General features: G+C 40.7%; 1 protein-coding gene across 1 annotated transcript in view; it reads right to left on the bottom strand.

Annotated features, from left to right (window-relative positions):
* Window positions 1-4,743: 4,743 nt before the first annotated feature.
* The window catches only part of RRAS2 (RAS related 2), a 43,087-nt gene continuing 20,570 nt past the window's right edge, over window positions 4,744-27,260 (bottom strand). Inside the window, exons 2-6 of the mRNA XM_021529506.4 lie at window positions 16,999-17,086; window positions 16,427-16,529; window positions 14,928-15,036; window positions 7,671-7,789; window positions 4,744-7,199 (exon numbers count right to left, since the gene is read on the bottom strand). Coding sequence (XP_021385181.1) covers window positions 7,112-7,199; window positions 7,671-7,789; window positions 14,928-15,036; window positions 16,427-16,529; window positions 16,999-17,086 — 507 coding nt within the window. The 3' untranslated portion in view covers window positions 4,744-7,111. The remainder of the gene's footprint in view (window positions 7,200-7,670; window positions 7,790-14,927; window positions 15,037-16,426; window positions 16,530-16,998; window positions 17,087-27,260) is intronic.

Raw genomic sequence — 27,260 nt, forward strand, 5'->3', positions numbered from 1 at the left:
CCCTCTACTGGAAAGTGGGAACTTCGTCACCTCAGCATAGTGACACAAGCCAAAAATGAGGAGGTGACCACATTTCAAATGGCAAAGAACACTAACTTTCACTAGAGCAGGCAAAAAAGCATCAATGAATCTCCCCTCCCTGCAGCTGTCAGCCCTTTCACATCTCAGGTTTGCGAAAAACAGTGACAGATTTCACCCTGGAACACAACAGTTACACTTTCCAGGCTTTTAACGTTGTTCTGAAATTAATAATGTAATTGCCAGATATGGAAAAAAAGTCACTTGATCCTGCTCAGGCTGAGAAGAATTTTGAATTATGAAATCCTTCACTAGACCATAAAACCACAGTAGAGGTCTGCTCTTGTACAGGGCATTATTTCAGAGGATCCGTGTACGGATACCAAAGTAGCAGAATCTTCTGGCAGGTGACCAGTTGGAAACCAAACTGTAAAAGCCTTGTATTTATTCCTCATTCATAGGCAGCAGCCCAAATTAAAGACCAAATCAAAGACCAAAGCCCCTTGTCCTTCTGCACACAAGATACAATACCTATTTCATGTCTCATTTAAAACATCTGAGCCTGAGCTGCACGACTTTGTCTCCGTGACATCCCACTCAACAAGCAACTTCGCTGAAATGGGAAACAGCATTTCACACATTCAAAAATATAACAGAAGTATCTGATTAACCTCTAAAACACATCAGCTGCACAAGCCACTGCTCCTGTTTCTTCTTTCTGGATCTCTAATGAGCTGGAGCCAGCAAATGCAAGCCTGGCGTGCTTTGGGTAGCCACCACGGTCCAACCTTCTGGCATGCATGAGTGCAAACCTGACCCCCAGGTAAGTCATAGAACTCTGCTGGAGTTCTAAGCTGATTTAAAAAAAACCTTCTGATTTTAAAAAGGTCTTTGCCTTTGTCTTTGTAAAATTCCATAGGCTCCCCTTGACCTGTTCCTCCAGCAGCCCCATACCCAAGTTCACCAGCTGGTTCTCCCCAACATGATGTCACTTGCAAACATGTTAAGAGTGCACTGAGTTGTCTCCTTCAGCTCACTGGCAAAATGTTCAAGATGCCAGGTGAGATGCCTGCAGCCTTTCCCTTGTCACCAGACTCTGCCTGGAGGTGAGCCTGTTGCACACTCTGAGGACCACCACTCCCTCTGAGCCCAATCCATCAGTCAGTGCTTTACCAGCCCACAACACCCTGAACACCTTCGTATCAAAATAGGGTGGGAAGCAGTGTTGAAAGGCTTGCTGAGTTGAGGTAAAAGCATACACTGCTCCCTCCTCATCCACAAATTCAGTCACCTCATCACAGAGGGCAGTCCTGGCGGTCAGGTGTGACTGACTCCAGTCAATTCATACATTTACACGGATCACTCCCAACCACTTCTCTTTTATGTGCCCAGAAACATGTTCCTGGAGGACTCATTGCATGACTTTCCACGCATAGAAGCAAGGATGACTCCCTGCAGTTCCCCACATTGTTTCCCAGGCCTTGCTTGAAGAGGGGGGCAACACTTGCTTTCCTCCAGCCACCAGGAATTTCCCTGCTCTCCATTAAACATGGTCATGAAAGAAGTCCCAACAGCCTTGTGAGGGCATCAGCAGGTTCTCTCTCCATCTTGGATGGGCTCCATTAAGTCCCTATAAATTTGTATAGGTGGAGCCCCCCAAAATAACCCCAGCCTTGATCCTTACCCACTGCTCCTGCCTCTTCTCCTCAAGTCACCTCCTCACACGGACCTTGGAAATCAGGTTGGTCAAGAGGCAGTGGGGGCTCTGGGTGCTGTATCTACTGTCACTAAATCACCCAGCAACAACTCCCCATTTTCCTTGTCCTGCACCTAACTCCTGAAAAGACAAACAAACAGAGGGGAATGGTCTGGAATATGTCACATTCAGTCCTAGCAATATGAAGATGTCAAATAGGAATTCTAAGGGACTGCTCAGGTGCTACAAGTGAGAAACAGGTGTGTCTTTTCTATTTCCATTCCCCAGCCCTTCAAGGACATTTATTACAAGTAATACTGCTGGAAAGAAGTCATCACAAAGCAGCAATGGAAGAGCCCAAACCTTAGAACCCGGCAGTAACAGATGCCTTCCCAGATACACTACAAACACAACAAAATTTGGTTTTAGAAATCATCATGGATGTGTTATTTAGCTGAATATGAAGTGTTTATACATAACTTTCTGACTGCAAATTTTATGTTCTTTATTGTTATTATTGTTACTAACGATACACAAATCATTCATTTTTGCTTTGTCTCTGATATTCCCAACACAGCTGGCAACTATAAAAAAGAAATTAAGAAATTAAGAATTTGTACAATGTTTTAATTAACATAAATCTAATGTTTTAGACTTGCAAGCATCCTTCCTGCTTTTCATATCAAATTCTTCAGAAATACTATTTATAAACCACTGGTTTTCCCCAGCTACTGACCATCCGGATTTTACAGAATCCATGGAAAATAATTACTCTGAAATAGCTGTGACACACGGAGGCCCTGTTTTATCACAGATCAACAGCTTTGCATTCCTACCCTGCCTGTTAAGAGCAGGCACTTGAGCTCTGTAGGGGATCCCGGGGAAAGCAGCACTTCCCAGCGGCACGTAGGGCTGCCCCTGGTGCCATCTCGTGGTGGTCTGTAGGAGATCCCGGGGCATTCAGAGAAGTAATTGTGCTCTACTGTTTTCAGTTCAGTTTAGCTGATGTTAAAAATGGGTTTAGCACACCCTAATCCACACCTTAGACTAAGAGATAGGGAATTATGAGGTTAATCACCGTCTCTACTTGCAATTTTTGGTTGTTTGCACGTTGCTTGCTAATTCCTCACTCTACAATGTCAGAAGCATTTTTTAAAATGTAGTAATTTAAGAAATGCTAAGGTCACTATAAATAAATGTCTCTCAAACCCTTTATAACTGAAGTCTTAAAAGTCTAGAATAGCAAGCAAGAAACAGAAAAGTCTAGAACAGAAAGCAAGCCCAGCACATATTCACAATGCTGTTATTAAGTTTTCCTTGTAGTGGAATCCCTTGCCTTTTCCACATCTATAGTTTCTCATGTAAAGTTTTTTAATCTTCCCAGCTAAAGGCTACTCTAACTACCCCCCCATTCTCATTTCTACACTGGACCTGTTGCATGCAAGTGTTCCCATGGTCAGAGCTCTACAAGGATATTTAAGTATCAAGAATTTTCCCAAGTTTTCTGGCTTTCCAACACGTGTGCACAACACTGGGATTAGGATCTCTACTTACCACCATGCAAAACCCAGAGTTCACTTCAAGCCTGCAATTTTAACTTGACATTACAACAGACCCAGGTAAGAAGGCAGGAAAAGCCACACTTACAAATTGATGAACAGTGCATTTACCATCCAGGATGCTCTGAGCAAGAGCCCATCTTGACAATTTTAAGCCTTCATGTTTTTGCAGACTGCTGCCCTGCTGTGGTCAGTGCAGTAATGAAGGAAACAATCCCATTCCCCCCTATTTCCAGCTTGGTTCTTTTCCTAAATTCTGTTTGAGTGCTTTCATCACCATGTTTTTGGTACATGAGGGTAACCAACTTCAAAATCTATACCTAAGTCAAGTGCAAATGCATTCTGTTCAGCCTGACCCTTTCCCAGCAATGAGCTTCTAAAGAATAAGTGCAGATAATTTTTGGCAGTGCTGGGCTTGTGGTGACTGACTTCAAAATTCTCCTGTTTGGAGTAAGCCCATCAGAGTCTTGTAACAAGATGTGGCAAGGCCAGTCAGCGACTACACAACACCACGGGTGAAATCATGTCACATAAATGATGTCAGAAGAACCTAAGCCAAAATTTTTGTTATAATCCAGACTTGAACTTTATCAATGATGACTAACCACAAGGCCATGCATCAGAGTTTTCCTTGGCATTAGTGGGAGTTAACACTTTCCAAATATATTTTGCTTTATTAACCCTTTCACAAAACTCATCTCATGTTCCCATGCATAAAAAGACTTTTGCTTATGAGCACGTCAACCCCACTCACCATCTGATGGAGTGGCAGGTTCAGCAGTGTGAGAGGCCAAAAGAGGTGTTTTGTGCTTTAAAACAGAGATCCATACCCTACCCTGTGATCTAGGAAGAACAGGAGATAATTTCTGGGTACATTTTAAGCTCTCTAGATTCCTGAACTGCAAGTTTAACAGATTTATGGATGTGGCCTTGAACTGAAGTAACTACAAACATAAGTGAAAAATCTTAAAGAATTTCTTCTGCCACAAAAAGTTGTAAGAATCTCTCTTGGCCTGTCAGCTAAACTTTATTCTACAGCAAAGTGGCAATGCTGTAAATTCACAACCAATCCATGGCCTATGGATCAGGGCTACTACTTTTTAAAAGACTGACAAGGTCCCTATTATATTGTTTCAAGCATCACACCAGGGACAGAAGCATCATTTTTCACCATTACTTTCAGCTACAACCATTAGAAAAGCAAATCACCAAAACACCTTCAGTTGTTTTGAACTCACAACCACCTAGATCATCATTACACACCAAAAATCCCTATTGCTTTTCTAAATATTTACTTCATGCCTGAAGAGTAGGATCCAAATGCCTGCATTTAACACCTCCTCGAAGTGCCACAGAGTCCAGAAGAGAGATGATAACACCACACAGATTTCTCTGCACATTCTCTCCAAGAGAAGCCTTCAAAAGCACATCACGCACATGTTTAGTTAATAAACTTTGCAAAGCAGCTGCTGGTGGTACCAGGGTTGTTTATTTTGTTTGTAAGGTTCACTGTGGTTACAACGTGGCTTAGCAGGTGTAGGTTCTTTAGCATCAACATCCTCAAATTTATCCATCTCTCCACGTGGAGCTCTACCACCTTCTCTATCAGCTCTGAGAAACTGCATATTGAAAAAAACTTATTTTTGTAACACTCTACTATTTAAAGCCTTTTTACCATGAGAGAAAGGTTAAAAAACAAAGGAAAAAGTTATAAAATCTAAAGATATGTTCACTGAACAAGTTCAGTCTCAGCACACATGCTGTAATCTGTTGTCTAAACTCACTCTAAAGCCACATATTCAGTGACTTACCTCCAGAGAGCTTTACATAGTTAAGAAAACACGTGGTGTTTGCTACAGGCTGTAATTTCTTACATTTGACTTGAAAAATGCAATACATCTCCCAAATGTGTTTCCACTGTAACTCCTTGTTTGAATCTTCCACACACTCCTCCTAAGTAGCCTTTCATCAACCAATAAATCCACCAGGGAGGGGAAGCTGCCCACTCTCTCAAAACTGCATTACATATGCTATTCTAAATTACATTAAAAAAACTTAAATTCCTCTGCAATGCCTGGCAGTAGCTTGAATCCAAGGTTTAATGGATTCTGCTGTAAAGGTACCTGGAACTTGTTTCAGCCCCGTTTCCTCAGGAGACACTTCCAGATTTATGGCAGAGCACCTGACAGTGAGCACAGCCTGAAAACACAAGGGTTGTTGATGGGACCACTGAGTACACACTTCAAGCCAAAGCAAACATCAGCTTTTGTCATCTGTCATGACTTAAGCTGAAATGTTTCTTCAAAGTAAAGTTTCTTTACTTCCAAGCTTGAGGAAAATGCTGTTGCAAATATGTGTTGCTATTCCCCAGACAGGTTCCACCACTCCCTTCTCCCCCCTACCTCCCCCAAAAAATGCAGGTTTTGGAAGAGATTCAGAAAGAGGCAGTGTGTTTACCCCCCGAAAATGGTTAGATCATCTTTAATTCTAGCACCTGAAGTTATACAAGGGTTTACTTAATTATCAAGTTTCAAAGAACTGTTGGACACATTCAGTTAAGGTGACAACTGTGCAATACCACTCAGTATTTCAATATCAGGGACCATACTTTTGAATTGTTTAAACACAATCCACAGAACTCAAAATTAAACAACCATCCACAGTTTAACTAAACAATCAGTTAAAAGTTCTTACAGTTTAATAATTCACATAATGGTCAGTCTTCAGCGAGGGATACTGAAATTCATTAAAACACAACACTAGATTTTATTCTATAGGTGTGCTGGGCAGGCACAAATTGGCCATTCTTGGGTATAATTGGGAGAGTAAGGAGAATTTTACCACAGTTTGGCAAATCCCACATTTTGTCAGTTAAAAGTGAACTGTGAGAATTAAATACTCATCTTTACATATACACAAGTTATGCTGTGAAAGCATATTTGCTTACAAACATATAAAAATACTTGTTAACTAGTTTGATAAGAAAATAATGTATAAAAGTATATAGCAAAAACATTTAATCATCTCTGACAATGGAAAGATCAAATTCATTTTTATATCACATGAAACAAAAACAGCTACAATTTTAGTTTTCCTTAATCCCTTACCCAGAAATACAAAGGAAGACACAATTTGTTTTCAAACATAATGTGAAATTTCTTAATAAGCTGAAATGCCTCAATCCAGAATGAGCTCAGGTATTTGGCCATATCCTAATAGTAGTAGTAATCATTCCTGTAGCTGTTCTGGATTCAAAAAATAAATACAGTAGAATGTTTTGGCCACCGAAATAAAACTGCAGCATAAATGAGAGATGAAAATTTTTGCTGACAATGAAATTCAGTGTAGGTTTCTTAAGGCTAGCTGAATACTCAAGTCTAATTTAACTGAGGGCAGAAACAAAAAAAAAAAAGCCAATCCACCCCTTTTTTAAAAAGTATTCTCTATACTCCAATATAGGTCTCTGCAATAGCTAATGAAATGTCAGAAGTAAAAATAAATTAATTCACAAGAGACAACTTATGCATGACTTCAACACCTCGTCCTACACGGTTTTGTTTCACCTCCTTTGCGAATAAAACTCCACAAGGTGCAAGCTCTGAAGGGAGAGAAGGAACTGTGGTATTAGAGAAGCAGCCTTAGTGTTTTGGTTTGAAGTCTGCCCCAGGATGACCGAGTCTTCTTCAGGAACTATTCTGCCAGCTTCTTGGACTAAGGCTATTCTGGTGACCACTTTTAGGACATGCACATGTAAGGCTAGACCAATACCAGAAGTGATGTAAAATGATGGAAAGAAAAAAAAATGATCTGGCAGTTGATAGCTTGGTTCTTGGGATTCTCAGAAAATAACACAATGGCAGCCTTTCTTGTCTTTTTCTTTCCTTGTTGGCTCTGGTGAAGGAGGGCACTCTTGTTCCTGAAATTTCCTGTAAGCAGGTATTTCAAATTAAATTCATAGAATAATTTTTAGGTAAATAAACACAACTACTATATTGCACACTTTCTTTTTGTACTTTCATAGGGCATGCACTTCCTTCTTACATCAAATTACTGATAAAGTAAATGAGTTTTTGAGTTCACCTTTTGGGGTTGTTCTTTTTAGGAAACCAAATTTTTTACAGAAGGCCAGTCTCAGATGCAATTTATCATGTTTACTGACTGGGTGATCAATAAAATCTAAACGATTAAGACAACAACATTCTCTTTCAAATATATATTAAATTCATGTAAGCATTTTTCCTAATGCACCTGAGTGTTTTATAATGGAGATCATTGGCTAAAGCTTAGAGGAAATAGCAGGCAGAATCCTCCCAGCAATTTCCCACTGCATTTCAACACCTTTGCTGCAGCTATCCATTAATACAGGGACATGAATTATGTGGTCTCAATTACCATACCTTATAACTCTGACAAGTTCATGAAAAGCTTGGTCTACATTCAATCTGATTTTTGCTGAGGCTTCCATGTAGGTTACTTTAAGTTGCCGTGCCAGCTGCTGGCCTTCGTCTTGTGTCACCTGTAACAGACATCAGCCATTAAGCTCAAGGGTTCTGCCAGCAGCTTTCTGCCAGCACACTCTACATGTGCATGTTAAGGATCCAGCTCCCTCAAGACATAATGGTTATCTGGGCAAAGCACAGTTTTCACTGCTGGGAAAAAGACTTTCTTAAAAGAAAATTTCTGCAATAGACAAAGACTGACTTTTCAAGAAATTCCCCTCCCTCCAGGTGCCTTCAGTTCTGCATAAAACCAAGTTTTCCTTCACAGGCAGACATTAGTCCCTTGCTCCTCCTCAAAGCAAGTGCTTCAGTCAGCATCTGCTGGATTACTAACAGAATTCTGAATATTATTACTAAATTCACCTTTGCATTGTACCAGCTAAATCTAGAGAAACAAAACAAAAAAATCAGACTACTATTAAAACAACAACTGCTGTTTAGCTTCTAAGTCTTTTGAAAAGGCATTAAAAAAATAAAGATCTATTAATGACATAGCAAAACACAGCCAGTTTTATCATAGCTTAGATTACCAGAGTTCTAAAAATTGCCTGATGTCTTCAGGCAATCCAGAAATATTAAAGAATCCCTGGCCACATAATGACTCCTTGAGACAACAGTGGAAAAGGAGATGAACAGGACACAGAGCATCATGCAAAGTTGGTACAAAATTTAAAGTTATGAGGCAGAAGAAAACACAAGGATTAGGAACATTGGAGGCCAGTAGAACATTCTAGGAAGGAGGAGTAAGTCAGGCAGAAGACAAAACCAAAGGAGACCACTGTGTATTTTTGGATGAGGTGGAAAGCAGTGAGGTCAGAGAACAGAGGCCACCCTGAGTGGTGCAAGGCTCCAACGGGAAGGCGACCCCCAGGGTCAGGGAGGAAAGAGCAGCTTTCAGGGACAAAAGGAAATACAACAGATCTTGCCAAGACAATGCCTAATGGAAGAAATGTCAAAGATTACACTGAATTCAAAGAAAAACATTAAACCAGCACATAGAGGACTGATATAACAACAAAAATAAGGAGGGTTTATTTTTTAATTAGTTCTGAAAAGGAACTCAGAATATTCATTAGATTAAACAGCTATACAGAAATGGGAATAGAAAAGTAGTAGCAGCATTCACCACAGTGCATGGTCTAGAAGTACTTTGCAGCTTGCAAAATAGTTTCTTAACAGCTACACAGTGGTTTAAGAGCCTTCATGCATAGCATCTCCACATGTTTGATTCCTCTGTCCTTAGCATCCCACTAGTACAATATCAATACACCTCCTGCTGAAATCAGAGCTGCTCCCACTAAACCCTTGTGAAGCTCTACAAAATGCTCCCAGCACCCTGTGCCATTAGCTGGAGTAATTCAGGATGCATGTGCTGATCTCAAACACTCACAGCAACTCTGCATTCATTTCAGCGTTATCATCACCAGCTGAAGCCAAAAAAAGAAACCTCCAGAAACAACTCAACCCCAAGATCAGCTACTGGAGCTGCCTTTTTAACTGCAGGGCACTGCAGAGAACTGGAAGAACTGGAACTTCAATCCTCTACTGCTGTTTGAAAACTGAAAAATAATGAAGACTCCTGCTCTCCCAGCTAGAACAATTCCACTTCAACCCTCCACTCTGACCTCAGATGTTGAAATACTCCAATTGAAAAGCTTATGAAGGCTGCATGTGGACAAATATTCGTAGCTCTTTTCTGGCACTTCAGTGACTGTAGAATCTCCTAAAGTTTGCACCAGTGCTTCCAGAACCTTCTGTACATCTCTACCTCAGACTAATAAGTTATATCTCTAACAGCTCTAGCAAAACTAACTCTTTTTACTTTCTTCATCCCTACACAGTTTATTACAGTTCCAGAAAGTGAGAGGCTGAAGTTCAACAAAAATAAATAATTTGCAGGGAACACATAATTCTTAGGAGAAGCTGAACTCCATCTTTAAACATATGCTTAAAGAATCTCTTCACTATTGTACCTAAAGCACATTACAGGTACAAGTCAAACTAACACTGTAATGAAGTTAAGCTACACTTCCCACAATATCCTTCATCTAAAACATGACAAATACACTAAAGTTCTTGTTGTATTTACAAGAATACCTGTAACTATTAAACACCAAAATAATTTTTGCCAGTCTCACGAGCATATTGTCAAGTTACTTGTGGTCAATTTTGGTGACCTCAAAAGTCAGTTTAAAAAAATATTTGGTTTGCAAACACCATGGAAACATGTGCAGTGCCCAAGATGTAAATTAGAGGCCAGAACATATCACGACCATCTTCAAAGCTGAGGGAAATGTAAGTACAAACATAGAAATACTTGCAAATAAAACCATGAATTTTCATATTTTTGTTGTCCCTTCTTGAGTATGACAACCCTGTAACATGATGGGTTTTCCAGGAAGTGTGATGGGACAGCTTATTTAACATTACCACCAAAATAAAAACTAAATCTTTTTTCTTCAAAGACGACTGGATGTTATTTTGCCAGAACTAAAGAGAACCACAGATTTGATGGTAGTGATTGTGAGTATATCTGTGTGCTGGTCCTGCAGTTTTAGTGAGCTTAAGGCTGAATACAAATGAGAACTACTCATAATACTCACCCTTTTTTGTTATAGGATATTTTACTGTTTGTTTCTGGATATCATTCATTCACTCTGTTCTGACAGTAAAAGTTTCTCAAATGAAAGCTCATTACAGGAGATGTGAGCCAGTCAAACATTGAAAAGCTTATTCCCCCCATCTCTAAATTAACATTCTTCTTCTGAAACAGTTTCCATTTGAATATCTGCACAATAATCCTGTGAACACAGGTCCTTCTCTCTCCACTGTTCTGTCTGGTATCTGTCAGAAATACATTAATTTCCGAAGTATCTATGCTTTCCTTCACCTAAAGCAACTCTACAAGGCTGCCTAACCTGCCACTGCACCTGTATTTTGCCAGGACACTTAGACAAGACTAAGGGATACATCACACAGGTAACAATTAAATGTTTCCTCAAGTTTGAGAGGAATCAATTTCTACCACTCTGTGGTCACCCTACAGTGCTCCCAGCACAAAAACAATGCCCACTTCTGCCAAGAGTTCCATCACTCTTGAAGAGTGCATCTGTCATCCCAATTTTCCTACAGGTGTAGTTCACTGTCCCCTAATTCCAGTTTGTCCACACTCTCCTCTCAAAGGCACAATCTGTCTGTGGGCACAGAGGTGTCCCTTGACACAGTCCCAACATCCACCACTGCAAGAAGTTATTGTCACACTTTCATACAAGAGATAGTTAAGAGTTAAGTCACATGGATTTCTCTTTCTCTTCTTGCTTTAAAGATACCTTGCTTTTAAGGTAACAGAGGTGATGTCAGCACTAGGTCATTGTGTTAGTTCAATCATAATGCAAAAGCAAGAACTAGCATTTAATGAAACCCAAGCACTTTCCTGTTGCAACATGGATTTTCCTTGAAACCCTGCCATCTGGGGAATGATCAGACTTGACCCAGTTTAAGCTAGCAGTTATCTACAGAAAGTCATCCATATCCTGCACTGACAAGTCCACTCCTCCATAACTAGTGGTTATTATTAAAACATCTGGTGCTCTACTGAATTATCTTACAGTAGAAACATCTAGTGTTGAGTTCTAAGGAATTAACCCATTTAACAGAAAGACTGCTACACAGCATTTACTTTAGGAAAGAGCAGTGAGAGATGGTCCTTCAATTCTGGTTTCAGAGTCAGCATTTTGTGACTGGGGAATTTGGAAACACTGGCAGCTTCATTTCTTATCACACATTCTAAAGATTAATGCTTGCTTGTCCTCTAAAGACTCACTTTTCTTTGTCAATGTAACCTGTGGAGATTGAGAGACAAAAGTCACAAGAAAGCTGCTAAAGTCTATTTAGCTATACCATTATTACCATGACAAATTGCTATTTCAAACTTACTCCTTCACGTCCCTCCCAAAACCACTTGTGAGTTGGTCTCTGGTATATAAAGCCCCACTAATTTACACCACACCTTTGGTGAGCCCCAACAATTCATCAAGATGATACCATTGTTTGTGCACTTCTGCTGTACAACCCAGTTCATGTACTTCCTGAGAAACAGTTGCCACCACACGAGGATGATTAGTTATGCATCATTAGCCTCCAGATTTATGGTGTCACAAAGATAGTACTCTGTACTCTGTTCAACCTCAACACATATTTACTTGGATAAAGGTGTGGCCAGACCCTTGAGACAACCAGAACTCTTCCACATGTTTAACTCTTTTGGGTTCTGGGAAGATGTGTTGAGTATCATTTGCTGATCCAAACACACACTAAATTACTTTCTTTAGCTTAAAGTCTTTCAGAGATTGCATGTGTTTCATTGGTCTGCCTCCTGCCTTTTGGAAAAAGCAGGTAGGTGCCCAGTACAAGCAGTCTAAAAACTGATACCCAGCTTCCTGACTTTCTAAAAATGTTACATTAATTCTGAAGCTGAAAAAATGTACAGTTAGGATTAAACAAGTTAAGAGAGAAAAAACCAGACAAATAAAAGGTAAGCGTAGCCTAGAAGATTTTTGGTGGTGCTCAATGAGGCCTGACATAACAGCAGGCAAAGTGTAAAAATGCAGAGGACTTGCTCTTATCATGCTTCTGGCCACAAGTTACAGCCTGGGGATGCCCCACACTTCCCACTCACCCAGTACTCCCCTTTGACTCCACTGCTCCCATGGCAGCTGCCTGCCAAGAAACCTGCAGCCAGAGCAGGATGACCTTGCTTGTCAGGCTGAAGTTTTTCCTCACTTTTGGATTAGTTGGTTTAGCTGGTGGCAGAACTAGTTGATAAATTTTCATCCAGATGAACAAACTGGTCCCCCTCAGTGGGTGGATGGCTGTACTGAGAGCTCACACGGTGGAGCAAAAACAACCCCCTGTGTAACACCCAGCTGATAACATCTCACTGCTTGCTGCCGCCAAAGGGCGAGGTCTCACTTGCTCCCCCCAGCCCAACTCCTCCCTGCTCTGCTCCAAACCACAGTCCCACCCCTTCCCATGCTTCCAGCACTGGCACTCAAATCTTTCTGCAAGCTGATTTAGCTCACACAGGTCCCAGGAAGCCATTCCTGCTCCTCCCTATCCACGGAGATGATTCAACTCCAAAAGTGCTTTAAGTGAGATCTGGGAAAGAATGGGAATGTGAAGTCAAGTGGGAGGGGAGCCTCTCCCTGGTGGAATCCAATTATGTCAGCTCAGCATCCCATAATCATTCCTTCACACTGACTGAAGGCTAAGTGAAATGCACATGTGATGGGGCAGGGAAGAGTTAAGAACATGCAGGAGCTGTTTAAACAAACCCACAAAAGTTCTGTCAGCTACATCTGCCTAAGCCCCAGCTTATGAAGTCCACCAATTGGTATATAAATGGTGAGTGAGAGCACCAAAAAGCTCTGCCCACCAGCATCTAATCAATGAAGGCAATTAATATAGCCATAAAAAGCAAACGGAAATTTTGGAGACATATATTGATACAAGCAGCAAAACTGCAAAGTTAGACAATTTAGAAAAAGCTGCTTTGAGCTTGAATGTGTTCCAGCCCATCTCCACCTGAAAAAGGAGCTTGGAAGAGGGCAGAGAGACCAGCAGAACAGGTGACTCTCTGCCTTCAAGAGAGAAACAGAGGCAGTGTAATAACAAGAGGAGGGAGGAGAGAGAGAGCAAAGTTCACAGCTGTTTCTAGAAATGGATGTCCAGGATTACCAACTACAATTGCAGGTATCCTGAGAGCTGGGGCTGACAGCCATGATGTTATTTCCCTCCCAAAGCATCTGGGGGTTTGTCTTTCAGCAATTACAATTAGCAGTATACTTCAGTTTCATCTCCATAATTTCAATGACAACATTTGTGCAGGAGATGAAGTACACATGTTCCAGAACCTGCAAGGTTAAATCTAGGAATTTTGATGGGGGCATGATGGTAACTGAAAAATAAAAGGGAATTAAATGAAATGTCCCCTATCACAGGACAGGCTGTTCTGTGAATGTGTGAATACTCAAAGTTACTTCAGAGGAATTTGTGAGCTACTTCTGTGAAAACTTCTTTCAATGCAGCATCTTTCAGCATAGCTTTCAATTTAGTAATGATTTTTCTACACAGCTTCTGGGATGAAGAGGCTGTGACAGTCAAAGGACCATATTCAATAGGAACTTTTTTTTGTACTGTAATTGTAACACAATGTTGCATAAATTAAATCACTGAGCTCTTTAAGCCATGGGGTATTTTCCTTGTGAAAACTCTTAGAACAATTCCAGCCATTTTAGCAATTTACTTTATTCCCAGAAAATAATGGGTTGCCACCAAGCTTTTTGATGTCATCTTACTGTCTCAAGAGAAAATATTAAGCTTTTCATATTAATTGCTGAAGAAAATACAAGTTTGACATCTGTTCCTTTCCTGCTGCTATAGTAAGGTTATTTTCATTTCAGCTCAAATTAGTTTGATTCATTAAAAATTAACAGCAACTAAGAAAAACATATTTGAAAGTCCTTTAAATCATTCTAAGCTAAATACTTTAAGTAGTTTTGTGACTAGAGGTGAGGTTGAAAACTATTGGTTTCAAAACTTTAATATATAACAGAATATCACATATTATATATTTAAATATAACAGAAACTGTGTTGCTGTACTTCCAACCTTTAAAGCTTTAAGTCAGTTATGCAGAAGATGAGTGGCCAAAGAGAAAGCAGTGAATAACTACTAATTTATCCATAACAGCAGTGAAAAGTAAAAGGAAGAGTACTGAAGACTAAGGATAGTTGGAGTTAGTGTTGGAATGCACTCTGCTGGCACAGTGCAGTGGTGAGTAACAGAACTGAGGAATTAGACACGTTCATGCCTGAGTAATCAAGTCATGACAGAAAGCTGTCAGCTCTGTGAATAGACTTGGTCTCAACATAACCCCACTGAGTCAGATAGAAGATGTGCTGTGTGTGGAATGCCATCACACTCCTAAGGTTCTTCAAGTACAGAAACTGAGTGGAGTTTCTTGCATTTGGATTAGTTTGTATGATATGACTTTTATTCATTTGTTTGTTCCCATTCTGGAAGGAAGTTTAGTTTTGGGGGGAAAACTGAATTTTCTGGAAGAAAGCGACCAGTAACTAACAGCAAATGAATTACCTGTCTTTGGTGGTCCAAATCTGCTTTATTACCAACGAGAATCATTGGAAACTCATCACGATCTTTCACTCTAAGAATCTGTCGCTGAAACTTATAGATTTCTTCAAAGCTGTGAAAGAACACAAGTAGAGCATCAGTGCACTAATTCACAGATTCTCAGGTTCTGAAAAAGTTCAGAAATTATGAGTCACCTATTGGGACTTGCCCTGCCATGACACACAAGCACAGACAGCTGCAGGCACTCCAAAGTCACAGCATGACCAGTCAGAGAACCATTCAACACTCAAACCAAAAAAAATCCCCAAGTGAGCAGTGTCCTCTGCGCTGGGCTGAGGTGGGGCTGCAGGGTGAGCAAAACACTGACTGTGTCTCAATCCATAGGGACCCACAGCCAGTGTGCTGCAGAGAATCAAGCAATCACAGTCCATTCTACAAATATTGACTCTGGAGTTCTTACTCCATCCATATTCAAACTACAGCACAGAGATCCTGGTGATCAATATTTCAGCTGGCAACCTCCAGAAGTACTTCTAAGAATTTTGGGGGAAGCTATCAAAGCTGTAAAGTTTTGTTTTCCGTCAAGCCCAGAAAAATGGCAGGGCTAAATGATCAGAAAGCTTTGAAGTAACCAAGTTATACTAGGTACTGATGCTGTCCAAGCATAAGGAATATTCCAGCAGTGCTTAGGGAAAGGTGAGCAGAGCAGAAAACTTCTTCCAGGATGGTATGCTAAACAAGCTAATTCTGGCCTAAGCAAGGCCTTTTGGAAAATGAATAAATAAATTACTGCTTTCAAGTCAACATTGTTAAAGCTACATCACTACATAAGGACCTTCAGCACAGACGTTTGCAGATAATCACTTAACTCTTTGTACCCTTCCAGACATATAGTCTGAAGGCATTTACACCTAATGTGCCAGCTAAAATTTAAAAGCAAGTTCATCACCAGTAAAAAAGTCACATTAAAAAGAACTAGGTAGCCAGACACCTCATGCAAAGGTGGACTAGAAGGGATGTATGTCACTAAGCATAGCTCTCCTTGAGCTTCTAAGATGTTTCATCTGCATTCTGCAGCCATTCAGTCAATGCACAGGAGTAAGCAGAGGGGCCTCTGCCTGCAAGAGTGCAGGCACATACTCTAAACCCACTCAGAAACCCAGAGCCAGCTACTTGATGCTGCACATGGCAAAGGGATATTCCTAAGAAGTGACTGAGTACCAGACATTCCCAGGAAAATGGTATTCTCGACTGCAATAAAGTTCTTGAACAGAGCTGTCTTTTTTGTGTATGCTTTCAAGTCATCTATTGAAACAAACAGACACTTTCACAGAGTGACTGGTTCAAGATTGGTCTTCTTCAGTGCTGAAAGAGCATCACATCTTGCACCTAAGAGTGAACACATACTTAATCTTTTGTTTGAGATTATTTCAGTTAAGGATCATGTGCAATTTAAGAATAATTAAAACTTGTTTGTTTTAATAACTTGACCTCAGGCTTACCTTCCTCTATCTGTGACTGAGAAAACAAGCAGAAAGCCCTCCCCTGTCCTCATGTACTGCTCACGCATGGCTCCAAATTCTTCTTGTCCTGCTGTATCCAGAACTGAACATAGGAAAAATATCAATTACTACATTTCATGTTCTGATAGACGGAAAGAAAAATGATTCCTGATAAGATACTGTGAAAGTCTCTCCTGTGCATCCTCACCAAGCAGAAACCACTTTTTGCAGATACTACTGGATATTCTAATATTCACATCAAGTTCTTGCACTGATTGAACAATTCAAGACCTACCAAATAAGCTAAGCAACAAAACACTTGAGGACTTCTGCTAATTCCTGACCATTTGAAACAGATGGAAAATGCTCAGAGATACGTGGGGACGAGGGTTGTTGGTTTATTCTGCACCAGCATGCAAGAATTGAATTTTTTTAAGCAAAGCATTTCTATTGCACTTGGGAGAGGCAGCACAGAGGTGTGTCTTTCATGCCACCATGTCACCCAGGTAACTCCTGGGAATAACACCAATTCCAAATCCCAGTTCTGGGGGCACTGTGGGTGGGTTACTTACTGTCCAAGCGTGCAGCTCTCTCGTCTATCACACATTGCTTGGTGTAGGAGTCCTCAATGGTTGGGTCATAATCCGTAACAAAGTAGGACTGCAGACAAGAAAACAAGTTTGTGTCTTAGACAAGCACACACAGGACACTCCCTGAGGGAGATGCTAAAACTGGACAGGATAAGGAAGGCGAGTGTGTTTATCATATACAACTGTTTGATACTTCATCCAAAGATAACCAGTAATGGTTTCCCTATTCCTATAAAATGCTCATAAATTGTAGAGATTACCAGCAGAGTCACTGAGTTAACTGGATTCCCACAGCCTTTCTAACATTTTCTAGACATTACTGGCAATTCCTAAGCCTTCTCAGAAATCCCTTGAAACTTTCAGTTTCTAGGGACTTCTAAGATCTCTTCTAATTTTGTGAATGTCCGGTAGGGTTTAGAAGTTATTTGGAATTCTCAAATCTACAGGACTTCCTCTTCTGATCCCAGAGCCGGAACTTCCTAGGAAGTACCAGGACTTTCTCAGCTGTTTCTAAAATTCCCTAGCAGTTTTAGAACCATTTCTAGCAAGAGCTCCACACAGCACAAGTAGCACCCAGTTTTGTTAGCTGAAAGAAGTTTGTTGGAACACCCTTGTTGCCAGGATTTCTCTCCTGGTTTTAATGACTTTGAGCACTCACACCCTCCAGACAGACAGCCCCAGAAAGCAAAATAAGCCATGAAATGCCACTCATGGCCTAAGCACAAGCCTCCACCAGACACTGCCAGGCTATTGCTTATCACCCACACTGTGGAGCAGAGCACATTCTGGTACATTTCTCTAGAGACTAGGTCATCTGGTACTGAATACTGGGTTAACAACACCATCAAAAGACAAGTTTAGAATTCAAAGGATGAAGTTTTAGCTTGTATGCAATCATAGTAAAACTAACTTCACCTAAAAGTGAAGAAATCACATTGGCATAACAAATGTGAACCCTGATCAAATTCCATCTATGCTCCCAGCAGGCACTCAGTGCAAAATTTGTGCAGAGCTGCAGGTCTACCATCTGTGTACATTATTCAGTTCTGTAACCCAGTAAGGAATTAGGAATGCTTGGAAACTACATATTGACTCCTAGGAAGAAGAAAAAAAAAAAAAGGGGGGGGGCAGGCTTTACTGAAGCACCTTTTCCATGACACAAACTTAAAGATACCAACAAGACAACACTCTGCTCCTCTAAACTTACCAAAATCAAGTTAACAGGTGTCACAGTTGGGATAACAAAACAAAAGAAAAAGGAGAGAAAAAAAAAAAAAGAACTGAAATCACAGCACTAGCCCACTAACCTTCTCCAGACACACCACTGTCAGTGCAGAACACAGTTAACTCTGTTCTTTGCAGATAAGTTATGTGGCTGTATTTGCCCTTGTGCAGCTCAGGTTAGGAACTGCTCATGAGGACAGCCTGCAGGATGCTGTCCTGACTACAAGCCAGCTGACCCCACCACTTGGACATGTCCATGCCAGGCTCCTGGTTCAGCAGCATGGCCAGGGTTCCCCAGCAGAGCTCAGGGACTGAGCTGCAGCTCCCTTCGTGCCAGAAGCACATCGCCAGCTGTGGCACACTCGACCAGCTGTGGGTGCTATATATGACCTGTGCTCATGTACCACAGCCATCATGCAGCTGGCTGCAGGAGGAGTTTGTTGATCTGTTCATTTAAATCTGGCTGTAGGAGGAGTTTGTTGATCTGTTCATTTAGATCTGGCACCACACTGAAAAACTGCTGCCCCCAGAGCAGAGACCCTGAGCAGCTCCTTTGCATTTTAAGCAGACATCAGTGTCCTCTCAGGATACACCTACACAGCAGTCACAGCTGCTCTGCATCGATAGCACCCAGGCTAAACAGTCTCCCTGCTTCAATCCCACCCACACCAATCAAAACAAAACAAAAACCCTAACAAAGCTTCTACCACTAAAAAAACTCCAGTAAACCAACGGCATGGGATCCTAAATGCAACACACAGCCAAAGTGCCCATCTATAGACAGCAGAACACTCACTTCAGAACAAGAAGCTCTTTCAACTACAACTCATCCCTTTACCTTGCTTCCCTTTAAGATTTAAAGAGGAAAAAATTCAGCCTTCAGAACTGTTCTTGATCTTTTCTTTTGCCTGTATCTATGACCCAACATGTGCTATCCAGGAGCACAAAAGGAGACTTTGAGGAATGAATTTACATGAACTGTAAATAAGGTCTCAATACTTCTGTGGTCTTTAACAAACTTTGAAAGAATGATGTTATATTTGTATGTTCACGTGGAGACACATGAACATACAAATATATAAATAAAATCATTTACAGAATCTGACTTTAAAGGGATGATCATAAGGAAGGAAATTTAAGTCCTATGTTTCATTAAGGAAACAAAGTGGTATTTATAAAAAAGCATTAGGTGACTAAACCATGGAAGATAGAGCCTGCACTCTGAAATTACTCCCTATCCCTCTCCAGCTTCAGCTTTTATTCCTCCATCAGAATTCAAAGTACTGTTTGAACCTTTACATCTACAAAATGGTAAAGGATAGCAGCTTTTAAATAAAAGGGAGAATTTGGAATCAATTTATTTTACTCTCATGAATCAGTGTTAGTAGAACACCTAAAGCAGCAAGTTTGTATCCAGCAAGGGCAGTATCTTTCACTAAGAGAGTTCAGAAAAAGAAAGCCATAATGATCTCAGATGGATTCTTCTTATTTTCCTCATTATCTGTCCAAGGGCCAACAACTACAGCATGTTCTGTAATCTGCAGGGCATTTCTGTGATTCCCTCCACCCTTTTTAGTTTGTTTTTTTAATTAAAAAAACCCAACTATACACAAAGCAAGAGTGCAAGACTAGGTACAGGGACATAGAACGTGGTTCCTCCCTCAAAAAGGGAAACAAGATTAAGTCATCCTGATCCAGCATCAGCCACATGTCAAATTCAGAATGAGCAGATGCCACAGATCCCCCATGTAACAATTGCTCTTACAAGTATTTTGTTCCCTCCCATGGAGCTGCACTGCCAAACCTGCTGTCACAGCCACTACAGGAGAGGTCTGCAAGGCAATCAGTGCTGTGGTTTACCTCCAGGCACTGGGCAAGGCTTATGTGCCTGAAACAGCTGCTGGTTTTGAAGGAGTCTTCCCAAATTGCACTGGGACTATGTGCTGCAGGACACAAAACAACCACAGCTTGCAGGCCTTATTCAGTCAGGGTTGATTTACAAAAACCAGATGTAGTAGACACAGTATTTATCAATTTGAGCAGAAATGGACCTTCCTGCTGCTGTGTTTAAGAATTAAGGCATGGCAGATATGCTGAAGCATTCCATGAGGCCATCCCTTTGTTCCTGAATGCTGTCTGGGCAAGGTGCCTGTCATCCAGCAAGCACAAGACCCTACACCAGCATAAATAACATTGTAGAGGTCAAGGAGTTTGTGGCAGAATTGCTTAAAAGCCTAACAGGAGCCCAGTTCTAGCAGACACAAAGCACTGACAACCTACTGGTTTCAAACTGATGCCAAGTCTAGATAAATGAGAGGAGCAAGCACATCCCAGAGTGCTGGAATACCCAGGCCTGCTCAGTGCTGTCTGTTTTATAAAAGCTGTCTGTGCAAGCCCCAACACCTCAGAGCAGCCACCCTGCCAGGCCACAGCAGTCCCAGGAGCCTGGGGTGAGAGCTGGCACAGAGCACACAGCACAGCTCCCTGGGGTGGCCCAATGCAGCCCAGGGTGTCAGATCTGCTCCTCTAGGAGCCACTGAGCTTCTCTGACAAATCCAAAGAGCCACGACTCATTCAGCTGGCTCCCCTGCAGCTGGCCACTGCCTGCAGGAAAGAATTAGAAGCAATTCAATTTTTTCTAAGGAGATAGTAACTTGAACACACTCTCCTGTCACACCACTCCCTTAATCACCAGCAAAATCAAAGCTCTTTCCACCCATCTCCTGGAATGGAAATGAGTTGAGCCCAGTAGCCTCATCAACTATTCAATTTACCCAGAATATTATGCAACAGGTTTTCTAGGTTTTCTCTTTCTAAGACTGCTGCAGCAATGAAGCCCAGAGATGGGAAAGCCTGCTGCCAAGGACTTTTGCAAAGGGGAAAAAAACCAAAAGAACATAAAAATCCCTGATCCCACACTACCTACATCACTTACAGCTGGGCAACTCACCACTAAAATCCCTCTTATGTACACACTCATCATCTTAAAATGCATTTCAAATGATCTCCTGAGCTTCACAGGAGTTTCTACTTGCAGTGCATGGAAACAATGACACTATACAGAACACTGCCGACACAGTCTTTGTTTTAGGCAATAGCAATCCCTAAGTCATTGTTTCAATCACTCAAGTCTTTTGGTAAGGAGAAGATATGAGAACTGCTTTTAAGTTTATCATCTTCCTCCATTTATTTGTTGCCTTTAATACGCATAAAGAAATTCCTCCATTAGCTGACAAGCTTGAGTCCCACTCCATAAATTAATAAAAATGACTAAGTAAAGACACCTTTGATGGAAACCTCAGTGCCAATTCATGGCTCTTATGCTCTTTTCACATTTACCCTTCATAAAGTAATAAACAGTCCACGAAATGAAAAGTCAGGAGATAACTTTCTTTTGCACTTTTATGTTTTAGGGTGGGAGAGAAGTAGGATGTTGTTGAAGCTGCTCTAAGCTGCAATCCAAGGCTGGCTGCAGAACATTCTCCCCTTTCTCTTCACACTAAGCTTGAAGGCCATGCAATGAAAGGCAGCCCAGCACACTGAGAGCACACCACCACTATGAGCAAGTTAAAGGAGAGGTACATGCCAAAATATATATTCATCCTTGCTGTCTCTATAATCTCCATCTGTATTTACTAAACATCCACATAATGTTTCAAAGAGCCACTGGTTGCTTATTTAAATTTTTTCCACATGTTTTAAGTTTTTGGTTCAAACCCAGTAACGGCAAGGAAATAGAAGGGTTTCCACCCTCCAGCTACAGTTACAGACCAGCTCTGGATTTAAATAAGCATCTGCAATTTGAGCATTGCAAACAGCCCAAAAATCCTCCCTAGCTATAATTTTTATGCTAGAATTTAAAACAAATATGTGTAGCATCCACCAACACCAAAGCTTCAACTTTAGACTTGAATACATTCACAAATGCCTGAAATGTAAGATCCCAAGAGATTGCTGTGCTCCTTGACAGAGTATTTCTATTTCTTCTGGCAGTGTCTCCTTTGCCTGCCTTTTACACTATCATCTCTTCTCTAAGTTTTACCTCATTTCCCCTGCACTTCAAGAACTCTCTTGCCCCACTCAACCAATGTGAAGCCCAATTCACCCCCTGCACGCACTGCCAGGTCTTCACCATGGGCATACAACACACAGCAGTACCATCTACAGCCCTATCACACACCTCACTGATCACATCAGAAATATTTAACCCCGAAAGACAGACACTTAAGTTCTCTTCATTTAAAAGATTATTTCCAGCATTCATTCCAAGCCACAGACAAAGTCAGTGCCATAGGTTAAGACCAGGGCTCCAGTGCCATGGCCAGTTAGTAGGGCCAAAGATGGACACCTTTCTCTTTGAGGTACTTGACTACACCATAAAAGCCTTCCCAGACTATGAATTAAGATGTAAATGACTGACTGCATAACTCAGTTTGAAACTTAAACTGTCTTCCCTCCCATGACATCTTATACCCTCTGCCATCAACTCTTTTACCTAAGAGTGGCAGAGCAGCCAAGTCTGCACTAAAGTGACCCCAGTGACACACTGTGCCCTCCTCCAGCTTGCAGAGGAAGTGAGAGACCATTTCTAGGAGTTCTAATCTCCGTTCCTGTCTCTGGAGGAGGAAGCAGACAGGTTCCATGCCACCACAGGCAAGCTGCTAGATGATGGGTGACAGTAACCTGTCACCTTGCCCAAGCACTGTGCTGCCCTGGTCCAGAGCTAACCTGCCCAGCAAAAGTGGCAATCAGGCAAAGCAGCAGCTCAGGGCCCCAGCACCTCAAGGGATTAAAAGAACCTCCCTTCACAGCACAAAGGACAAGTCATTCTTTTAGAGTTGGCTGGCTAGAAAACAAGGAAAACATGCAGTTAAAAAACCCTTAAGTGACTTCTAGAAGCAAACATAAACCCAGACTGCATTCCAGAATAAAGGAACAGACAGAGCAAAACACACAAATTTAGCATTTTGCAGAGCTCCAAGCACTTGGGTCAAAGAAAAACCCAAACAAACTAAAAGCACACCACTAATCAGTCTCTGACAAGCTTGTTCCAATAGCAAACACACACGTCCCCAGGAGCAGGTGGTTCACTAGAACCCAGTATTTCCAGACAGGCTTAATTGGTTGGTGCTGGAAAAGCAGGAGGTGGATGCTGTTGGGGTTGATGACAGGTTTGCCAACCTCTGTAAAGGTTTTGTGCAGTGCCCAAACCAGTACTAGAAAAGGACTGCAGGAGGTACCCACAGCAACCCAGCACCACTCCAAACACAAATGTTCAGGACTGCATTCAGCACGCTTTGCTGGCATAAACACTCACACTTTACAGAATGAGGGCAAATATTTTGGTGTTAAATGTTGGGAGAATAGGAGACCAAAGGTCTAAAATTATCCTGATAAAAGCTAGACTAAAGAAACAAGGATTAGAAAACTGCCTCATGCTACAGAAGGCAAAGTGTGTCATCATCCAATCATCCCATATTCCTAAAATCTTTAAGAGGTTCTTTCTTTTAATTATACAAACAAGTAAGTGCACCCATTCCTTTCTTCCAAGAAATATAAATTAAAAGACAGTCAATGCTTGCAAGTAATCAATGATGCTTCCCTCAATTTGCACTACTTTCCACTGCCCTAATGTGTACTGTCAGCATTGTTATGGCTGTCCAGGGAAACAGATGTCATTTGTAACTTCAATTACTGCCATTACCCAGTGATGTGAAACGCTTCATTTCATGAAGTCACAAAGAGAGAAGAGGATTAAGCTGCAGGAAGTTACAGCGAAAAGACATGTACAAGCTAAACCCTTTGGAAATTCATACAAAAGCTGAAAATTTTTATTTGTTCCTGAAAAAATAGCAACACACTATTTAGTGTTATATATATATATAACAAAATAGTATTTTATATATATATAACACTAAATTGTGATTAAGTACATGCTTAATCAAACCTTAACAGTTCTACTAAAATAGAAAATAATAATAGAAAATGCAAAGCTGTTGTATAAGCCATGGGAGCCTTAGAGTACATCCATTAGATTACTCCCCTGCCAACATACAACTCTAAGACAGAAGAGAGTAGGATACAGAAATAAACACCTGACTTGGTTAAGTAATCTTCTCCTTAAATTTTTTGTGCAATGCAAGTATTGTCAAAAGCTGTGCTTAGCCTGGAAAAACTGAAAGTGTGAGTCCTATTACACAGCCATAGACTCTTCTATCCCTCTCCCTCCATGGACACTGATCACTGAGTGAGCACATCAGAAAAAGAAAACTAAGAAAAATATGCCCATGCACTGAACAGAGTTAAGGCACATACCTAAATATAACATGGCTCTCTTCTAGATGGGCTTTGTTCTGTTCACTACCCAGAATACCTAATAACAAAACTGGTTTTGCATCCCCCACAGGTGTGGGGAAAGATGAGCTAGGATGGGGGGGGCAAGGGGAAGGGGTATGGAAGGTAAAGTGTCTTCAATTTGAATGTTAACACATAAATCTGTCTATGCACCTTTAATTTTTGCATTTCCAAAATGAAAACTTGGATTTTGTATCCATTAACACACTCATTTCCAATTATATTTCTCCAGACAGCTAGATATGCTAGGAAATTCCAGATTTGAGCCCCAGTTAAGCAGGACTGACTTGTTGACAGATTTAAAAGTTGCGTTGGTTCTGGAACATCAACTTACTCTGCAGTCAAGTAGTGGACCAACACTCAGGGATATAAAAAGCCTGAAATCAAACTAACTTTTGTGCACTGACAGGGAACATCCATCAGCTCTTACACATTTCAACATGCCTAAAAAAACTGTCTGCTAATTTTTGCCCTTCCCCTAACTGCTACTTTTAAAAAAGCAGCTTTACCTTCTCCAACCCCACCCTTTTTTTTTTTTTTTTTTTTTTCTCCTTGGCACCCAAGGCATGGCTGGCAAAATAGCTTGGGTTTACAGGTAGAAATCTGTAGAGTGCAACTGCTAAAAAGATAATTACAAGATCCAGAGGGGAAAAAAAAAATAAACCCAGGTACAGTAGATTTGCTTGGGGAAAAGAAAGTGTCTTTGCCACTTTGACTAAGACAGCCTTTCAGTGCATGTTCAAATCATAGAACTCATCATAGATTTCAGTTTCAAGAAAATGTCTTCAAAATGAGTAATATTCCAGAATATTCATTATTGAATGAATAATTCAAGAATAATCATTAAAACTATTTTTCTGAAAAGTTACATGCCCTTTTGCTAACATACCGCCAAGCTTAAAACACACCATCAGATGCCAGTACAGTTTCAACTTGAGGACTTTAAATGCCTTTTCCAATTTAAATGAGACTATGATACAAATTATGGATGCTGGCTATATGAACATCATATGAATACTGATGAGAGTGGGTTTTTCTTTTCATATATATTTTGCAGTGCATATGAACATCTTTTAAAATATTAACTCCCTTAAAAAACAACTGATTGCTACTTTTTAGAGACAGCTTCCCCCCTTTTAAACTCAAACTGAATCTGCACTGTGCTTAGGTCTCCTTTCAGTTCCCAGCTTACAGCTCTCCTCATGGGACAGCAACTTGGTATTAACTGCTTGCCAGCCTGTGAACATTTCCCTCCAATTTATAATTATCAAAAATCAAACCACACCAAACACACTCACTCAGATACCTGGTTTCAGCAATATGTGCACTAAACTTTGGCCTCTCAAGTATCTCCTAGTGGTGCAGTTTTCATTGCACAAGATCAGAGAAGGTGCACTTTCACTGTCTGAGAAGACTTCTTTGTAATGCCTTCAGTTAATGCCCTTTAATGCCAGTAAGCACCTACAGAATTCTTTGAAGGCAGCTCTGCAATTTCTCAAGTTGAAACGTGTCTGACTGTGAAGCATATTCTATACTGCAAGCTTAGTTGAGTCTTGATTTAATTTCATTTCACTTTTGTTTCACAGTAAATATGTGCAGGAACTATGTACACACCAGGTACTTCACCTTCCTCATCTTAACCACTTGTCATTCAAGGAATGCTGAAAACATTCATGACACACTATCTTTTCACCCATAAAGTGTTACCATGTTTAGATAGTTTTCAAACTAGCAGCTCACACAGGCTCTTCATGATGAACTCAAATTTTTTCTCAAGAAAGCAGTGATTTTTTTTTTTTTTTAAGTACATTTTAGGACTATGTATAATCAGATAATGGGGACTACAGTGGTAAGAAGAAAAAGTAAGGTTGCTCCAAAAATACCCTGTTGAGGCAAAAGTCATAGAATACCTTTTCCTCATACAGATGAAATTAGAACACCTCAAGATGGTGTAATTAAGATATTTTGGTTTATAAACTAAGCACAGTAACTGGAGAAGACTTAGTCAATTAAAATCTCTCTTCACTGCTGTAACTTAGATGTAACTATACCACAGTCAGCAACAGACTGCAGCTTAGTGGCTCCAAGGAGACCCATGTTTAGGGCATTTCCAGTCTATTAACAAAGAAGCCACTTCATAACTCTGATCAACTTGGACTTTTCAGATTGTCTAGCTTAAGTTATGGACATTTGGAGACAGAAAATTACATTAATTAAATTAATTAAAGTAAGATGTTTTTCTAGCCCAACAAGTCAGTGAAACAAAGCTGCACTCCAGCAACTCTAACCCATATTTCACATTTTAGGTACCTGAAAATTTTTGATCCCTGGGACTCCACAGCAAGCTAAGATCAAAACTTTCTGAAGTTAACACCTTTCTTATTCTGACTCCATTCATCAGAAAGAGTCAGGCAGAAAGCCTGAGGAAGGTAAATTCTCCACATTCTTCCTCTTAAAACATTTGTTTAACATGGAGATACAATCAGGTTGACTAGCCCACTAAACCCAGAGCCTGGAGTTTTCTAGAATGAGTCAAACTAGGATTAAATATTTATAAGATAGTATTTCATTCTACAATTAAACTACAGCAACTTCCTAATGAAAAAGGGAGGTTTTATCATCTCCAGTCCTGCGGACATTCCACTGTAATTCCCTGCTGCCTTCAG

Source organism: Lonchura striata, chromosome 5 (assembly GCF_050655825.1).
Source record: "Lonchura striata isolate lonStrDom1 chromosome 5, ASM5065582v1, whole genome shotgun sequence".
NCBI classification, from domain to species: Eukaryota; Metazoa; Chordata; class Aves; order Passeriformes; family Estrildidae; genus Lonchura; species Lonchura striata.